The 19,063-nt window shown below is 16.0% G+C and overlaps 4 protein-coding genes across 4 annotated transcripts, besides 25 other annotated features; 2 read left to right on the forward strand and 2 right to left on the reverse strand. All coding sequences in view use genetic code 6, as the record gives it.

The window, feature by feature from the left end:
* Positions 1-480: 480 nt before the first annotated feature.
* Positions 481-529: a microsatellite.
* A 25-nt stretch (positions 530-554) lies between these two features.
* Positions 555-596: a microsatellite.
* Positions 597-911: 315 nt separating this feature from the next.
* Positions 912-959: a microsatellite.
* Positions 960-1,787: 828 nt separating this feature from the next.
* Positions 1,788-1,817: a microsatellite.
* Positions 1,818-1,945: 128 nt separating this feature from the next.
* IMG5_201610 (nucleotidyl transferase family protein, putative) lies at positions 1,946-5,977 on the reverse strand (the record flags this gene model as incomplete). Its single annotated transcript, XM_004023971.1, has 12 exons — positions 1,946-2,207; positions 2,250-2,869; positions 2,924-3,598; positions 3,643-3,693; positions 3,733-3,832; positions 3,878-3,924; positions 4,263-4,275; positions 4,516-4,662; positions 4,724-5,472; positions 5,537-5,688; positions 5,787-5,902; positions 5,943-5,977. The coding sequence occupies 12 exons, from the start codon at positions 5,975-5,977 to the stop codon at positions 1,946-1,948; spliced, it is 2,967 nt and encodes a 988-aa protein (XP_004024020.1).
* Positions 2,841-2,890: a microsatellite.
* Positions 3,836-3,876: a microsatellite.
* Positions 4,039-4,139: a microsatellite.
* Positions 5,700-5,781: a microsatellite.
* A 103-nt stretch (positions 5,978-6,080) lies between the features above and the next one.
* Positions 6,081-6,144: a microsatellite.
* Positions 6,145-6,315: 171 nt separating this feature from the next.
* Positions 6,316-6,366: a microsatellite.
* Positions 6,367-6,985: 619 nt separating this feature from the next.
* Positions 6,986-7,024: a microsatellite.
* A 510-nt stretch (positions 7,025-7,534) lies between these two features.
* Positions 7,535-7,586: a microsatellite.
* A 116-nt stretch (positions 7,587-7,702) lies between these two features.
* Positions 7,703-7,756: a microsatellite.
* Positions 7,741-7,820: a microsatellite.
* Positions 7,821-7,929: 109 nt separating this feature from the next.
* Positions 7,930-7,996: a microsatellite.
* A 176-nt stretch (positions 7,997-8,172) lies between these two features.
* Positions 8,173-8,289: a microsatellite.
* Positions 8,190-8,341: a microsatellite.
* Positions 8,342-8,467: 126 nt separating this feature from the next.
* Positions 8,468-8,512: a microsatellite.
* Positions 8,513-8,868: 356 nt separating this feature from the next.
* IMG5_201620 (hypothetical protein) lies at positions 8,869-9,915 on the forward strand (the record flags this gene model as incomplete). Its single annotated transcript, XM_004023972.1, has 2 exons — positions 8,869-9,589; positions 9,636-9,915. Exons 1-2 carry the CDS (start codon positions 9,144-9,146, stop codon positions 9,913-9,915), a joined length of 726 nt encoding a protein of 241 aa, XP_004024021.1. The 5' UTR covers positions 8,869-9,143.
* A 3-nt stretch (positions 9,916-9,918) lies between these two features.
* Positions 9,919-9,972: a microsatellite.
* A 128-nt stretch (positions 9,973-10,100) lies between these two features.
* Positions 10,101-10,193: a microsatellite.
* A 353-nt stretch (positions 10,194-10,546) lies between these two features.
* On the reverse strand, positions 10,547-12,962 carry IMG5_201630 (hypothetical protein; the record flags this gene model as incomplete). The annotated part of the gene is made up of 2 exons (XM_004023973.1): positions 10,547-11,478; positions 11,543-12,962. 2 exons carry the CDS (start codon positions 12,960-12,962, stop codon positions 10,547-10,549), a joined length of 2,352 nt encoding a protein of 783 aa, XP_004024022.1.
* Positions 10,696-10,736: a microsatellite.
* Positions 12,652-12,706: a microsatellite.
* A 336-nt stretch (positions 12,963-13,298) lies between the features above and the next one.
* Positions 13,299-13,372: a microsatellite.
* Positions 13,373-14,015: 643 nt separating this feature from the next.
* Positions 14,016-16,162, forward strand: IMG5_201640 (lmbr1-like conserved region family protein, putative; the record flags this gene model as incomplete). The annotated part of the gene is made up of 3 exons (XM_004023974.1): positions 14,016-14,092; positions 14,411-14,749; positions 14,797-16,162. The coding sequence occupies 3 exons, from the start codon at positions 14,016-14,018 to the stop codon at positions 16,160-16,162; spliced, it is 1,782 nt and encodes a 593-aa protein (XP_004024023.1).
* Positions 14,751-14,793: a microsatellite.
* Positions 14,751-14,794: a microsatellite.
* Positions 16,163-19,063: the final 2,901 nt, after the last annotated feature.

Consider the following 19,063-nt stretch of genomic DNA (forward strand, 5'->3'; position numbering starts at 1 on the left):
AATTTGAATATATTTAATAATTAAACAATTAAATTAAGATAATGAAATTATAAAAATTTTCTTAATTTAAAAATATTTTACATAAAACATAAAAAATAAGTTTATAAAAAGTGCTTAAACTATAAATTTCTTTGTCAAACCTATTTTTTACCCTTTAATCCTTAATTAAGAGCATTTATTCCTTATTCAATACCAGAAATGTCTCTTGAAACTTAAAAAAATTGTATTATCTTTGAATTACAATTTTATAAGCATTCTCTTTCATTATCATCAAATAAAAAATCATCTAATTTCAAACATTTTTAAAAGCAATGATTAAATAATTTGTTTTCCAAATCTTTTACTATAACAAAGGTATCTAAATATGTTTGCAATTTCTAAGCATTATCTTTACTATAATTTTTAAAATTTTATCCTGATGATAAGAACATATTCTTTAAAAATATAATGGTTAAAATTAAAAATATTTTTATTTTTTAATTATTATAATTAAATAATATCTTATTTTAATTTAATTAAATATTTATTTGTATTTTATTTATTTTTACCAATTATTATATTATATAAATATTTTTTATTTATAAAAAGTATTTTTTGTTTTTATTCAGAATTTAAGATTTTCAAAATTTTAATGTATTATTTAAATAAATGTTTATATTTTGATTTTTTATTAAAAAGTTTTTTTTAATTATTATTTCAAATAAATTATTAATAAATAAAAATAAAAAAATTAAACTATTATTTAATTTTTTAGTTAAGTATTTCTCAATTTTGGAAATATATTTTTAATGAACATTAATGAGATCAATAATTTTAAAAGTTAAATTATTTAGAATTTTTTAATTAAAAATTATTTTAAATAAATATATGTAAAAATAATAAATATAATATAAACTCATTGTTTTTTTTACAATATTTTTTATATTTATATATTAATATTTTTTTATTTTTTTAAATTACTACTATAAATCTTATTTCTATTATATTTCCATTATTTTAATTTCTTCAATTTTTTATTGTATTAAATTAATTATTTAATATTCAAACTTTTATATATAAATGAATATTTAGAAATATAAAAAATAGAAAACAATATAAACTAGTAAAAAAAACTTTAGAACAAAATTAAAATTAGATAAATTAAATATAATTTAAATTTTTTAAAATCAAATATAGATATTTTCTTGCAATTTCAATATTATAATATAATTTATATTTAACTTAACTAAGTGCCCATAGTGTCCGGTTTTTTTCTTAATTTTTCTTAAAATAATATTAAGATTTTTTAAATGGCTGCTATTAAATTACTATAAAACAATTTCTTCTAATCTTTCACTATCTTTTAATTAATTATATTGATTTTCTTCATAAAATCTTCAAAATATGCTATGTCATTTTAAATAATAGTATTCTTTTTTCATCATAATCTAAAATTTAATTTAAATTCATGTTTTATAATTTTAAGGGATTTTCTTTTTTAGTATTGATTTATTTATGTAAGTTTTTTATTTTATTGTTATAAACCTTTTTTTAAAATATAATTATAATTTAATTAAAAAAGTGATATTATTAATTTATTTTTCTAGAAAATTAAAATATTAATTAAATTATTTTTTGGTTTCCCTTACAAATATTTTTCTCCTTCTCTAATATCTAAGCAAATATAAAAAATACAAAAAAGATTAGATTTATTAAAAATACTATATATTTAAACTTAATAGAAATATATAAAATACTATGAGTTTATACTTAAAAATATAATGAAAAAATAATCAAATTAAATTATTTAAAAATAAAAATTATAAAATATAAAAATTCCTATAATAATAGATATACACATATGATTTATAAGAAAAAGGCTAATAGTTTGTATTATAAAAAAAAAAAAATCAACAAAATTAAAGTTAGAATTTTTAAAATAAAACAAAACATCATTAAAAAATAATCATTTTTATTGAATTTCTTCTCTAAAAGAATCACAAATTTTATCATCTAAAATTAATAATAAATCTTCATCAAATTTAAGTTCTTTATTATCTCCAGGAAAATATATTTTTCTTTTTATAGCCATAAGTCTAAATAAATAAGCAATATTTGAATTTTCTTAGATTTTTTCTTTTTCAAAACTCGAAGTAGCTTAAATAAGCAAATCTTAAACAATTTTATTCATATTATCTCTTAAACTAACTTTGAAATTCTTCATATCTCTAAAAAATATATATATATATATATAATAAATAAAAAAATACCCAGTATTTAATTCTAGTAACTTTTCTAAATTTGTTGCTTTTTCTGTTCCTCTGATTTCATCTAAATAGCTTTTTAAATTTTATTTCAACAAATGAAAAACATCAAGTGTCATCTACATTCCTTTCCATTACTTTAGTTTACTCATTTCTCCTAAAAAAAGTACTAAAGCATTATGTTTTTATTTATTTGCAGTAGTTAAAGTAGTTTCAAAAACTTAATAAATTTATTTAGTAATTTATTCTCTAATAAATTATAATGCTTTTAAACAAATATCAACAAGAAAAAGTGTTTAAGTTTTATAATTAGTAGTAAATGTGTCCAAATTTTACATTTATTATTTCCTTATTTTTTCTTCTATTAATAATTATTATATTTACTTATCTTTTTGTCTTAATTTATATTATGTTTTCCATAAATTCATTGCTAGTAATTTTATTCTATTATTTACATTGTCTTCGAAAAAATCTAACATATTATCAACTACATCATGAGTTTTCTTTTTATGGAAATCTTTCATGTCTCTTTTATATGCTGATTTCATTGCATTTTATATTGCATTATTTGCCATTTCATTTATATCTAAATTATAATTATCTAATTATTCTTTATATCTATTTATCTAATTATTTTTAATTTATTTTTAATAAATATAAATATATATTCTTATTGTTACTTCATTTTATTTATTTTATATGTCATTAATCATATTTTTTATTTCTTTTAGTTAAATTCTATTTTCATCTACTAATCTGTTATTTTCTTATTATAATTAGTTCATTTTTTAAGTCAAATCGTTTATTATTCTATTTCTTTCCTCTTACATTTTATTAAAAGCTCTTTCGAATTGTAATTATGCGATTTCTTTTTCTTTTTATTCGTTTGTTAAAGTATCTTTTAAATGATTAATTTCAAATTTTTAATTTTCTTTATCTTCTTCAACTCTTCTTTTAACTTCAATTAAATTATTAACTTTTCTTCTTAAAGATAAAATATCCTTTTAAAAATTAATTAATATATTATTTATTTATCTTTTTAAAAAAAAAACATTATCTCTATTTTCTAGTTATTATTTAATGTTATTTTTTTCAAAATCGTATTATTTTTATGTTTCTTCTAATCTAAAGCAAACTAAATTTTTATCACTAAAAGCATTTTTAATATCATCAATTAATTCTAAATTTTTTACTGCTTACTTATCTATACCTATTATTAAATCAGTGTTATTTAATTTTAAATCATTTATAAAGTTTTCTTAGTCTGTATATAATTAATGCATTTTTCTTAAAGTTTCTTTGTAAGTTAATAATTCATTTTAGTTTTATTCAAGAGTATTTTTTAGCAAATTTATCTTTTTTTATTTATAAATTATAAACTTTAATATAATTTTTTTACTTCACTTTATAATGTATCTGTTAAACTTATTTTAGATATAATCACTTAATCCTATTCATTTATATAATTTCTTAAATTTGCTAATTATACTTAAAGTTATTCACATTTTATTTCATATTCGCATTCCTTTACTATTGAAACTACTGGTACCTAATCAACTTATGGATAAGTTATATCAGTGACAGCCATACTTTATATATTATCAATTAAATATAATTATAATTAATATTATTACATGTTTGCAATAGGAGCATCCATTAACTATTCTTAAGTATAAGTATTCTAAATTTTAATAATATATTAATTTTAATTTTTAAATATAAAGTACTTAATATTGTTGTTGAAACTAAATAGAATTTTATTATTATTAAATATAATGATCTTAAACATAAGGTCCTTAAATATATTGTGCATCTTAAATATATGCTTAATCCTAAATATATGTTGGATCTTAAACATATGGTGGATTTTATATATATTCTATATCTTAAATATATACAGGATTTTAAAGATAAGAATCTTTATTATAATTATTTTATATACTCATTTTTATTTTATTTAACTTTTTTTTTTTAATTTTAAAAAATATTTAAAATTAATAATATTTTATTTTATTTTACTTTTTTTTAAAATCTATATAAAAATATAAAAAAAAATTATAAAATTAAATATTTTAGTTTTCAATTTTCATATTGAATAATATTTTCTCCAACTAATTATTATTCCTAATCTACTACACTATTTTAACCTAATAAACAGTCTTTTAGTTCACTTTTTTATTTAATAAGACATTACTTGCCAACAACACAATTCTAAAGTACACATCTATTTTTTATATATTCAAAAAATAATAAATAATTACTATTTATTTACCCACTTTCAATAATTACACCATTCATGATTACACAATTTGATATTTTTGTACCTTCTTATATTTTACAATTAAGTCCAATTATCGATTTTGTTATTTGAACTCTTTATCCAATGAAACTATTTTCTCCAATATTACCTGAATTAATCCTGTAATAATAAATAAAAAATATATATATAAATTAATAATTAAATAAAAAATTGCTTATACTTAATTGTTTTATCTTATTCAAAAGATGTTTTAATATTTTTATTATTATTTAAAATATCAATATTATTAATTGAATCAAAATTCATTTAAAAATAATCTTTTAAGTTATTACATCTTCTTGCGTACAAATTTTTATTAATATAACCAACAATATTTATTTTATTATTTTCTATAATATTTTATTGATAAATTTCTTCATTTAAATGTTCATTTTCTTATGACATTTTCTTTTTCTTTAAATTCAACATTTATAAGAGTATTTAATTGTATTAATTTTTAACTAAAAACGGAATAAAATCAGACTTAAATGAATTTATTGTATCTATTTATTTGTCTAATTTACATAAAAGAGTTAAGGCTTCTCTTTTACAAATATATATGTGTGCATCAAATAAATTAGTTTTTATTTTATTAGTTGGATTATTTGCTAAAATTGTTTTTTTTATTTTTAATCCGTTTTCTTTTATTTCTTCATGTGATTATACATACAATATTTTATTATTTGAATCATTAATTATATATATATCAAAATCATCCTTATAAAAAAAAAAAAAAATCATATAAAATTTATTTTTATTTAATATTTTTACACTTAAAGAACTTGGATTAATAATTTTTCCTGTTTCTTCTTGAACTTAGTCTTCTTTTAAAAGAAGTGTACAAAAAGAATCTTATAATATATGAAATTCGATGAATTCATCTAAATTGACATCACATATTGTATCACTTGATATTAAAATAAAGTCTTTCTAAAATATATTAAATTATTTATTATTAATTATAATAAAATAATTTTTAATATTATTATTATACGTTTATTTTATTTTAAATGAATTTTAATGCATCAGCAGTTTCTCTTTTATCTTCAGGTACATTTGCTATTTCGTATTTAACTTTTCCATTATAGGTTTCTTTTAATTCTCTTTCTAATTTATTATGATACTTTGATGTTAATATTAATGCACCTTTATTAAATTATATAATATACATAAATAAATATATATATATATAAATATATATATATATATATATATATATATATATATATATATATATATTTTACTTAAGAATCCATATTTTTCTATGAAGTTTAATTAATATGATAATAAAGGCATATTATTTACAGGAAGTATTGATTTTGGATATTTTTCACATAAAGGATATAATACATGTCCAAAGCTTTTATTTTTTTATATAATATATTTTATATATTTTTTACCCTCCAGCTAAAATTACAATTTAAAAGTTATTCATATTTTTTATATAATTATTTATTTTAATTTTTTGTAATTTAATATCTTAAAAATACTTAATTTTAAAATAATAATATAATTTAGTTTATGTATAACTTTAATTTTTTTTTTTTTTATTTTTTATTATTTTTTTAATTAATTCTTTTTATTTATATATTTTATTTTTTAAATATAAAAATACATTATTAATTTAAAATACTTTTTTTTATTATTTATAAAATTCTTTATATATTAGATAAATAAAATATTTAATGTATTTTTAAGTAATATTTTTAGATTTTTTTATGTATTTTTATATATTTATAAATTTATGCAACAGATTATTGTTTATTTTTTAAATAAATTAAAACATTAATATATAATTTAAACTTAAAAAATTAAATTAATTTATTTTTACTACATTAATCGTTAATTCTAATATAATTATAATATTTTAAGTTGTATCAATTTATAGTTTATAAATTTTAAAATGATAAATAATGATAAAAAAAATTAGAATAATGGCTTCACTTCATAATATAATAAATAATATTTAAAAAATTATAAAATAAAATAATAAAAATAAATAAAATATTTAAAATTTTTTATAATGGTTATTTTAATGAATATTCTATATTAATTTTTTTTTATTTTTAATATTTTATTAATTAAATTGATTTTAATTTAATATTTTATAATTTTTTTTTGGCTTATAAATTTGTTATTTTTTATTAATTTTCTTATTTTCGATAATATAGTTATATTAAATTTCTATTAAGAAATTTAAATTTTTAATAATTTTGCGTACAAATAAAAATAAAAAAAGCACGAAATTAATAAAATAACTAAAAAAAGAATATTCAAATTTCGAAATTTTTTATAAAAAAGTAATAATAAAATTTTTAAAAAAGCAATTAAAAATGAAAAATAAAATATATTTATTTTAATATTAAAATAATTGTATTAATACATCATTATTTATATATATTTTTATATGTATTTGTATATTTTGTTTTATGTTCTTTTAAGAAAATTATAAAAATTAAATTTAATAAATTAAATAATAAAATTAGCAATTTTTAAAAAAAGTGAAAATAAATAAATTTAAATTAAAAGAAAATATTTAAGTAAATATTTTTTTGCAAAAAAAATGAATAATTAAAAAAAAATGTCTTTTAATCAATAAATAAATGAAAATGATTTATAGGTAATTACATTATAAAACAGTGATTAAATTAAATTGAAAAATTGTAATTTTGAAAATAAATAGTTAAATAAATAAGAAAATATCATAAATAATAAAGTAAATATAATTAAAATTATAACAAAATAAAAAAAATATGGATAATAAATAAATTCAAAAAAGGAAAAAAATAATAAAAATGATTAAGAAGAAGTTAAATAAAATGATAATTTTGATGAATTTATATTATAAATAAACGATAAAAATAAAAATTTCGATATATAAAATAAGCTAAGCAATCAAAAAAAAGAAATTTAAGAAAAAAAGAGTAGAAACAATAATAATTAATTACAAAAATAAATAGTGTAAATAAAATCTTAGTTTAAATAAGTTAATAAATAAAATGAGTATCAATAAAATAAAATAAATAATTATAATGAAAATAAAAAAGTAAATAACTAAACAGAAGAATAATAAAATGAGTAAATAATATAATAATAATATTAAAATAAATTAATAGAGTAATGCGATTTTGTACAATAATAAAAAATGTATTGTTAACAGTAATAATAATAAATTGATTTATAATAACCTTAAATTTAATAATAATAATAATAATAATAAAAAATATTAAACTAATATTAGTAAAAAAATATTATATGTAATAAATAATAATAATAAATTTTTGAATCAAATAACTTTTATAATTCTTTAAACAATAGTTTATTTTAATAATAATAATAGTAGATTCCTTAGTTAAATATATCTTAAATATATTAGTTACAATAGGCTAATAATTAATAATAATAATATTATTATTAATAATAATAATAATAATAATAATAATAGTCATAATAACAAATTTTATTATAAAACCAGTTTAAGTAATTAAAATTTATATAATAAAATTTATTAAATTCAAATTAGTAAGATAAAATATCTTTTATTCCTTAATTTTTAATTGATCAAAAAATTACTTTAAACTAAAATTAAAACGTTATATCATTTCAAAATTAATAAAACTAAAAAAATGGATATTTATAAAATATTGATAATAATAGTAATAATAATAGTAATAATAATAGTAATAATAATAGAAATAATAATAATAATAATAATAATAATAATAATAATAATAATAATAATAATAACAATAATAATAGTAATAATTATAATAGTAATATTAATAATAGTAATAATAATCTTTTTTAATTTTAAGGTTTATTTTGTAACGATAATTCAGATAATTTAAATTAATTTAATTTTTCAAGTATTTAAAGTTTTAACCCTTAGAATAATAACTTAATTATATAACATTCATTATTAAACAATATTAATTAAAATGTTTTATCTAATTCAAATTTTAATATTAATCATTATAATTAAATTGAAAACATCTTACCAGATTAAAATAATTTGAGAAATTCCTTAAACCACTAAAATGGAGATAATTTTAATTCTTTAAATTTACGTTAATAAGTTCCTCCAGATGTAAAACATAAATATTATTAATATCGAGAGAATTAATTTCCAGAAAATTTAGACCCTAATTAACCCTATATGAAAATTTAAGTTATGAAAACAATCTAAGACAATAATAACACTTAAAATACAATATATTACATAACTCCTTATGGAATGGTAGGTTCTAAAAAAAACACTGACTGTGAAGATATTGTTATAGGTCGTTAAGAAATTGCAAAAGAATCAGATAATACCCATTCTATAGATATAAGGCCGAATGATATTGTTTTACCTCCTTAAGATAGGTCTATAAGTAGAATACACTGTAAAATAATAGTAAAAGATGGCTTTAGAATACCAAAGCCTCTGTCTTATGGATTTTTATTGTTTCTAAGATTTATTAAGAAAAATTCGATTAATTCTCCTGAATTAAATTTACCTGATTTTATTTTGAAATTAATATGTAGTTTTATTAGACCTAAATTTGCTTTTTATTTAGTTGATATAGGAAGCGCTTAGAGTACTTATACGAAAATAAAGCATGAAAAATCTTAAGTATTAGAAAAAGGGTCAAATATTTTTAATTGGGGCGGAAACATAGTTTCATATTATGGATGTAAATCATAATTCTTAAATTTAGTAAAATTGTGATTAGTAAGATTTTATAAATTTCCTTTTGACAGAAAAAAAAGAAAATAATGCTGTCATTCATGGACTTACTCCTGAAGAAAAATAATAATTTGATATTTTATATAATCAATTTAATAATGAGAGAAAATAATAAGATAATGATACTTTAGGACTCGAATATAGAATGAATCTTAGGCCTTATGTAAAAATAAAAATCTCTTCAACTTAAAATCCACATATTTTTACATATAACGAATAAAATCCTAATCAATAATTCAAAATCGGGAGGTCATAAGAATGTGCAGTTTAAATTAATATAAATACTATTTCGAGAAAGCAATCTAGAGTTGTATATGAGTAAATTTTATTTTTTATATTTTTGTTATTTTATTTATTAAAATAGAAGTTAAAAATGGTAGTTAAGGGATGGAGATATTCATAAAGAAAGTGCAAACGGAACATGGGTTTCTTTAAATGATTTTAGAGAAAGGAATTAATCTAAATAAGAAAGTGATCCTAAAGAAATTGAAAATGGATCAGAAATAAAAATTAGTGATTCTATTTTAAAAATAGAAATTTTTAATAATTCTCCTTAGAAAAATAAATATATTTATGATCCTGACTTAGATAAAGATCAAATGGATATTGAAAAAAATTTAGATATAAAATAATAAATTTTATGATAATAAATATAAAATAATAATCTTTAAATATATTATAAAATTTTTATATTAAAATAACAATAAACTTGAGGTATCAAAACATAAGCAAAAATTATATTATATAAATTTACTTTTAAAACTACACCTTTAAAATATTTTAATATTTATTTTTATATTTAATAATAAACTAATATTTAAAAAATAATTAAAAATAGATATATTTAAATATTTATTAATAAAAGCACTTATAAAAATAAATCATTTTATTTAATAAAAATAAAATATATAAATATTTATTTTTTTATTTATAAACTTTAAGAAACAATTTATTAAGTAAATAAATAAATAAAAAAAATAATAATTTAATATTTCTTAAATATATTTTATATATCATTCTTCTAGAAAACTATATTCATCTTAAGGAACTATTATTTAATTATTTTTTTGATCTTTTAATATAACTTATATTAGTTATTTTTTCTTTTCTTAATCTACAATTTAACTTTCAATAGAATAATAACTTTATATAGGTCTTATTTTATATATTAAATAAAAATAATTTTAAAATTACTAAATACATATTTACTTATGTCTTGAAAGAGTTATTTTATCATTTGGTTTATAATAATATTATTTAAATTAAGTATATTCATCATTTATATTTACAAGGATTCTATCTCTCCTTTATTTATTTTTTTAATATAAAATCAAATAAAACTTATTACCAGCAAGAAACTTTTTATTTCTTATTTTTAGGTTAGGAACTAGGAAGAAACATAATTTCATGTTCTGCATAATCTTTAATAAAATAAACATTTTTACTAATTAACTAATCATTTTTAAGCATTTCATCTAGTATTTTAAGCCCTTCAAAGTCTTCCTTTTAATTAATTTTTTATTAATATAAATTTATCAACTTTTATTAGTCATCAACTTTCATATTAATTCTAGAATTAAAATCTCCGAATAAAAAAATCATATTGCTATCTTAAATTTTATTTGATTTATTTTTCCCTACATATTCTCTCTAAAAAGCATTCCTAAAAACATATTTTAAGCACTTAAGTTTTATATCTCCTTTAGGAAAAACGCAATTCACGAAAGTTAAAACACTATCATTTACTTAAAATCTACATATTACAGCTCCGTAACTTTTTTTGAAATAAAATTTAAATTTTACATAATCATGTTCTATGTTTTTACAAATAGATTATGTTTTTTAATTTACATATATCAAAAGAAGAGTATTTTTCATATCATAGCTGTTTAATAATATATATTATTCACTCAATTATTATAAAATATTAAATGAAATTATTTAACTCCATTTTTTCATTATACTTTCATCTAAATGATTGCTTATTAAATCATTTAATAAGTCTATTTTGGCAGCTTCTTATATACCTATTACTATTATATCTGGATTTTCATTATCTTGATTATCAAAGAAATTTTCTAGAATTTGATCTTCCTTAAGAATACAAGATTTAGCGTTCCAAGTAATTATTTGAATGTTTATTTTTTATGTTTATAAATATTAATCTTATAACTTTAAAAGTTCTTCTTTAACATTTTCAGGAAGTTCTAATTCTAATAATTTTATTAATAAATTTAGTTTTGTTTAAAAAAATAAAATAAAAAAATATACCATATTTAGTTTCATAATGTTAACCAACAATATGATTATAGCATTCCATTTTGAAAGAATCTTAAAAATTACAATTAATAAATCTCTAAATACCTATAAAAGCTGAATCTATTCTAAAAACAGGTCCTTTAGTCGCATTTTTAGTAGTAGCATCAGTACCAGCATATAAATTAGAGATATTGTTTCCATTATTAGACCATATTTATTTGAAAGCAGAAATAAACTAATTATTATTAATATCGAACATTTTATTCACAATCATAGTCTAAATATCAATATCGACTTTTTTTAACATATGCTTAACTGCATGGAATCCTATTCTCATCATGAAAGCATTTGTTCTATCTAGACAATCTTTGCAATTAACTCTGAAGATTCCAATTTATTATTATAGACATTTTTTATTTATATTATCATAGAGGAAAAATAGGTAATTTTCTTGAACTAAATTTTAAACATAGTTGTCTATTTCGTTTGGATTTTTATGAAAGTCGAAAAAATCATATTTTAAAAATTAAAGATTGCATTTTTAAAAATGGTTTTCAAATTCTAAATTTATTTTTTACTCGAATTTGTTTGATCTTTACATTAGATTTACTATATGAATGTTACATGGTTTATTTAAGTGTTAAAATTTTTCTTTTTAAATTTATTAAAAATGCTTTTCAAATGCTTATGCGTTTACTTCTTCACCTTTTGAAAATTAGAGAGTCGTCATTAACCCTTTTTATTCCCAAAATACTGGTACACTGCCTCTTATAATTAAATAGCTCATAATCATATTGTTATATTCTATTATCTGTTCGTTTTCGCAATAGTTCGCTACATCGCCTTCTGAATTTATTCCTCGATGGATAAAACGGGTTCCTCCTCTCATACAGGATCGCCTGGCAATTAATATGAATGAAATTTTTTTCTTTTTTGGAAATTCATAATTAAATTGTTAAACGAAACCTTATATTAATTATATTACCCATTTCGGGTCTATTTAATATATTAATTAAGATATTTTTATGTTCCAGCAATATTATTTATTTATATCTAATCTTTTTTAGTCTAATATGTTTTATGTTGTTAATGTTAAAGGATATGTATATGAAAAATAATGATAATTTTTTAATATCTATTTTTTTATTTAATTTTTTAAATTATGCTTTTTTTTTACTTATATTATTCCGCTTTAATAATCTTTTATTTTATTAGATGTTTAATTTGTGTTTGTAAATGAAATAAAATCAACTTCATTTATTTCATATATATCATGCAATATTTATATTTATGCGACCTTTTTTATTTTTTTAACTATTAATAAAAACTATATATTTAAGATCTTTATTATTCCTAATATTCCATAAAACTCAATATATTATGATGGTTCTTAATCAAAATACTTTTTATCTTTTTTATTTTTTAAAAACATATCTATATATAATTTTTAATGAAAAATCTAAAAAATAAAAATAATAATATTAAATATTTAATAATAATTATAAAAATACCTTTTTATTTTATTTATAATGTTGTTCTATCAATAATTAAGTTTTTATTTAAATTTAAAAACTATGCACTTACAGATGCTTATACCTAATAAATTTATTTAAAAAATATGTATTTGAATATTATTTATATATATTTTTTAGTTAAATATTAATTTTATTTTTTGTACAATAAAACTTTCATTTGTAATATATAATTTAAAAGGTTTCTATTAATTTGTTTATTAAGATTATTAATTACAAAAATTCATTTATGTTTGTATATAATTTTTATTTACAAAAAAAATAAAAATAAAATATATAATATTTTTTTAAAAATAAAAACTAAAAATAATAAAAAAAAAAGTTTAATTAAGATTTCATATATATATTTTACTAGGCATAGAAAACAAAAATATTAGGTATTTATATAAAAATAAAATAATATTATTGATTGATTTGCATATACCATTCTTTAGACTAAATATTTTTGATTTTTTGATTTTTTTAACCTTTCAAAAATAACAATTTTTTTTTTAAAAATAAATAACAAATAATTTATTTATAATAAAACAATAATATTATATATAATTTTAAATATATTTAACATTTAGCAAAATATATATTATTAATTCGAATAATTAAATTTAATTATTTTTAATGAAGATTTTAATTTTTTATTCAAACTATTATTATATTAATTTTTTTTTTATTTACAATAATTATTTAAATAATTTTTTGTGTAAATAAAAGAAATATAAGAAAAATTAATATCATTTAGAATATATAAATAATATATATAATTTATTCATTTTACTAGACTATATAATTTTTTTTTTTATATTGAAATTTAATTTTAAAAAATAATATAATATTCTCTTTAATAATTAAACTAATTATTTATTTTTGTTATAAAAAAAAATAATACAAAAATATAATGATAAATTACAAAATCCTAGAATTTATTGCATTTCTGTTATTTGTTGGATATTTAGTATATGAATATAGTCAAAAAAGTGTACCCTTATTTATAAAAGTAATAGTTTATTTTTCTTGGTTAATATCATTTGGTTTTGTATTTATTTTACCTTTAGATATTTATTATGTAAATAATTGAAAAAAAAATTGAATTATATATTATATAATTTAAAAACAATAAGCATAATATATTTAAAAATAAAAATTAAGTCTTTGTTAAATGAAGAAATCAAATAGTAATTTTTGAAAGAAAATAATGATTTATAATAATATTAAGATATATATCAAATTTATGTAATATACATTATTTGGAATTCTGTTTATTGGATAAACTTCTTTTTATTATGGTAATATTTATTATTTTGTGCAAAATTGCATAAAATATTTTATTTATTTAAATTAAAATAAAAAAAAGGCTTGTTTTACCTATTTTATAAGAATACGAAGATGCCGGAGAATTTACAAAAGAGCAAAAATTAAAAAGATCATTAGTAAATAATTTAATTATATATGGAATATTTGGAGTTTTTGGAGGATTATTTATGGCATATTTATTTTATATAGGATAAATGAAAATGTAAAGATATAAAAAATTAAAAAAGATAATATTATATAATTATAAATAATTTTTAAAAATTAAGAATATACAAATTAAAATTTAAAAATCAAATAATTATTTTTTTTATTTATAAATTTTATATTTTTTTATTAGAGAATCTATGATGGACTTTTTTGCTTGCTTATCAAATTATTTGTATAAAAAATAAATTTATATTAAAATAAAATTCATATATAAAAAAGTGGTTAGCTTTTAGTTGTATTACTTTTAGGACATGGACTAGTAGCAATTCCTAGAAAGTATTTAAATTTAAGAAGTTAAGAGTTAAATCTGTAATATTACTAAGGTTAAGCAAAATCAATCGAAGCTAATCTTTTAAAAAGCAAATTCTAAATTGAATATACAATAAAGCAATTATATTTTATTAGAGAATAATTTAAAGAAACTGAATATAGTTAACTTTGTGACTATATAATAAAAGTAATACCAAAGTCTTTAAAAAATTAAATAGAAAAACAATCATTAATTGATGAAAAATTTAAAGGATTAAACGAAATAAATATGAATAAAATAATATAGTTGCATAAAGAAATAAAGAAATAATTAGGAGATTATTATCGAAACGAAACTAAATGGAATATGTTATTATAAAATATTTTTTTAATAGAGGATATATTAGAAAACTAATACTCTATAAATAATAAAATACGTTCTACTTTTTGGGTTGAAAGAAGGGATTTAATAGGAAATTTTTTTGATAAATTATAATGGTTATGGTATGTAAAGTTAAAATCTAAAATATTTTTTGGACTTGGTATTATTTTTTCTATTTCTAGCATTTTTATTGTATATTGTGAGCTTTGTATATTTTTTAATATTAATTAATATTAGAGTATTATAAATATTAAATAAGATTATTTTTTTATGCAATTATAAATGATAGCGCCTTTACTTTATATTTCTTTTTGTACATACTATGGACTTTTTAGAATCTAATATTCAGGTTTTTATTGCTTTTTTAAACAATAAAATACTGATGGACCTTCTCTACTTTTTGGTTCTATTAATTTTGCAAGAGTAAGTGTTGCTTTGTGTACTAATTTTCTTAAAATTGTTAGAGTTAATAATACAACTTATGAAAAAGTTATGGGTTAATTTGATTTTTAAATATTTGGTAAATTTTCTATTTTTTTCTTTTCATTTATCCTTGTCCTTTTCACTTTACTAAATCTGTTTGACATATACGATAATCTTTTATAAAAATTTAATCTTCATTAGTTTGAATTTACTCCTTAGTCAAAACCTGATGATATTGAAGAAGGCAAAAAGATATTATATAAAGGTTTTACTTTTCTTATTAATATAATTTTTTTATTTATTTTTTTAGCAAGATTATAGTAGGAAAGATCACTTTTAAGTAGGTAGTCTACAAATTTAAATAACTTTGCAGGTTATATGAATAATTTTAGTATTAATAGTTTCAGAGTATCACATTTTTACCATAATGATGAAGAAAACAAAATAAAATAAGAATAAAAAAAGGCTAAATAAATATTTTTCAAAAATCCTAAATATATGAATTAATAAGATGATATTATAAAAGTTTGATTTTGTTTTTTTTTTAATTTTTTATTTTTTCGTACTTAATAATTATATATATTATTTAAAAAAAATAATAAAAATTAAAAAAACTTTATTTAATTAAAAATTATATAAAACATAGTACTATATTTATAATATGAAACAAAAAATTATTTAAATATACAATTAAATAAACTTGAAATTTTAAGATAAGTAAATAGAAGAATTATACAAAACTTAATTTTTAATATAATATCAAACTAAACATTTATATTATACTTGTTTTATGATATTATTTTTTGCACTAGTTAATTTTATAATTTCAATAGTAAGAGAAGATACAGTTCATTTACTTTTATATGGATTATAATTAATATTATCGATTTCTACGTTCGTAATAGGAACAAAATTTTAATAATGTCGTTTAATATTTATATTAATATAACAGCTATATTTTATAGTTATAAATTCATATTTTATAATGGTAAGTAATTAAAATGAAGAAAAATAATATTATATAATAGTATTATTATCTTTATATAATTCAATTCATTACAGATTATAGTATTAATATTCTTTTTTATTTTCCTTGGTTTTATTAATAACTTTATTAATATCTTTTCCTTAATATGATTATTCTTAGTTATGGCAAATATGGATACTAATAGCTTTTTTGTATTTTTAACTATAAATATATATAAATGAAAAATTAAACAGAAATTTATTTTAATTACAATTGGAATAATACGACTCATTTCTAATATCATAAAAAGTCATATAAAAATCAAATGAAATTGAATAAAAGAATAATGTTAACATTAATTCTGCTAATAATAATGAACCAAAAAGTTAAAGAAGAGGTAGTTATTAATTAAATAAAAAATTAACAGAATTACATGTAACAAATTAAAGTGTGAGAAACTTAAATATAAACTCACCTTTAAACTTTAAATTTAATATAAAAAGTATTCTAAACAATTTACCTTTTTATATAATTCAAGCCTAATTTAATTCCTAAATTAAAGAAATAGATTATATTGATAGTAATTTAAAAGCAAGAAATGAACTTAATGTGATTGATAATTAAACTTTTAGATATTTTGCATAAAATTTTTCTATAAGGTAAATTTATGACAAAGGTTAATAGTAAATATGTAATATTTCCATATAAAAATATATAATTTAATGTTATGCATAAGCTGTGAAAGATGCATAAAGTCCTATAAAAAATTAAAATAATTAATAAAACGAAAATATTTACCATATTTATAATCGAAAAACATTAAACGAGAATGATGAAAATTATTAATTTAAATAAACTTATTTTGAATGTGTAGGATTTTTTAATAAAAAATAAATGTTCGTGAAAGTAAAAATAGTTAACTCAAGTCAATTTGTATTGTTAGTAGAATATTAAAATTAAGAAATGAGATTTTTTGATAAAATTAAATAAGATTATTATCTTTAATTAACCTATTTTTTATAAAAGATAAGTACGAGAACTGAAGAAATGTTATAAATAATGTAATCTTTACCCAAATTCAATAAATTAATATAATCTTAATGTTTAATGTTAAATAATTATGTGACCAATTTAAAAATATATTTTTATCAAAACCTTTAAAGAAAGTTAGAGCTTAATGTAAAATCTTTCTATTTAAAACCCTTTCTTTAAAATATAAAATAAATATTATTTAAACTTAGATAAAAAGATGTAAAATTTATCATATTAAATAAACTTCCAATTTTCACAGATATATTATAAACCGATCCTTATTATTTAGGATAAATATTATTGAATATATTAGAAAATTCACTTTAGAATACAACTAAAGGTTATGTTATTTTAAAAATTTAACTCAGTTAATAATTTAGTGATATTATTTAATTCGAAATTATAGATACTGGAATCGGGTTAAATTAATAAGTACTAGACGCAATTACAAAAAATTAAATACAAAATGATCATTTATAGAATAAATTAGGATTAAAAATTGCCTATAGGCTTATTTAACTATTAGGGCCGAATTAATAAATATAAATAAAAACAGAAGAAAATAAAGGCTCTAGGATAAGCTTTCTAATTAATAAGGAATTATACTTAACTAATTAATATATATATAATAATTTTATGGAAATTAATTAAGAATTGTTTAATTTTAATAATTTCTGTAATATCTAAGAAAAAGATGATAAATAAGAAAGTTTACTTGGTTTAGGAGAAATTGAACCTATAAATGATTTAACTTACTAAAATCAAAATGAAATTGTTCTTAATTAATTTATACCTAATTTAACGCCTTTTAAATATTAAAAAAAAGATTTTAATGAATTATAATAATTTAAAAAAAAATATATTGAAGAAGAAAAAAATGAAAATTTATAAAAAATAAACAATAATAAAGATATTAGTTAATAGTTTTCTATTACTATTTAATAAAGTAATCAATAAAGTCCGATAAGTAGTTATAGAAGTATTTACTAAAATATGAGCAATAATGTAAATAATAGCAATTATCAAACTAATAACGTAAGTAATCAGGGCATTACTTATTATAAAATTCCTGATTTTTAAAATATATCAAAAGATTAATCTTAAAAATATAATTCTTGAAAATATATAAATTTATTTAAAGTATTTTAAAGGAACATATTAATTGTTTTTATATTTATATAATTTTGTTTATTCTTAATAACGATAAATTTTTTTAAAAAAAATATTTTAAATTTATAATTTTATAATTTGAATTAATTAATATCATTTTATAGAGTTATAGAAAAATAAAAAGTTTTAATGTATTGCTTTAAGTTGTTTTAAATAAAAAAATGGATATATATATATAAAAAATAATAAATCAAGTATTTATAATAAAGAAAAATATGCAATTTAAGAAGAAAAATATATAAAAAATTAGTTTATTTAAATAT

The sequence above is a fragment of the Ichthyophthirius multifiliis genome, assembly GCF_000220395.1.
Source record: "Ichthyophthirius multifiliis unplaced genomic scaffold scaff_1120509251426, whole genome shotgun sequence".
NCBI lineage: Eukaryota > Ciliophora > Oligohymenophorea > Hymenostomatida > Ichthyophthirius > Ichthyophthirius multifiliis.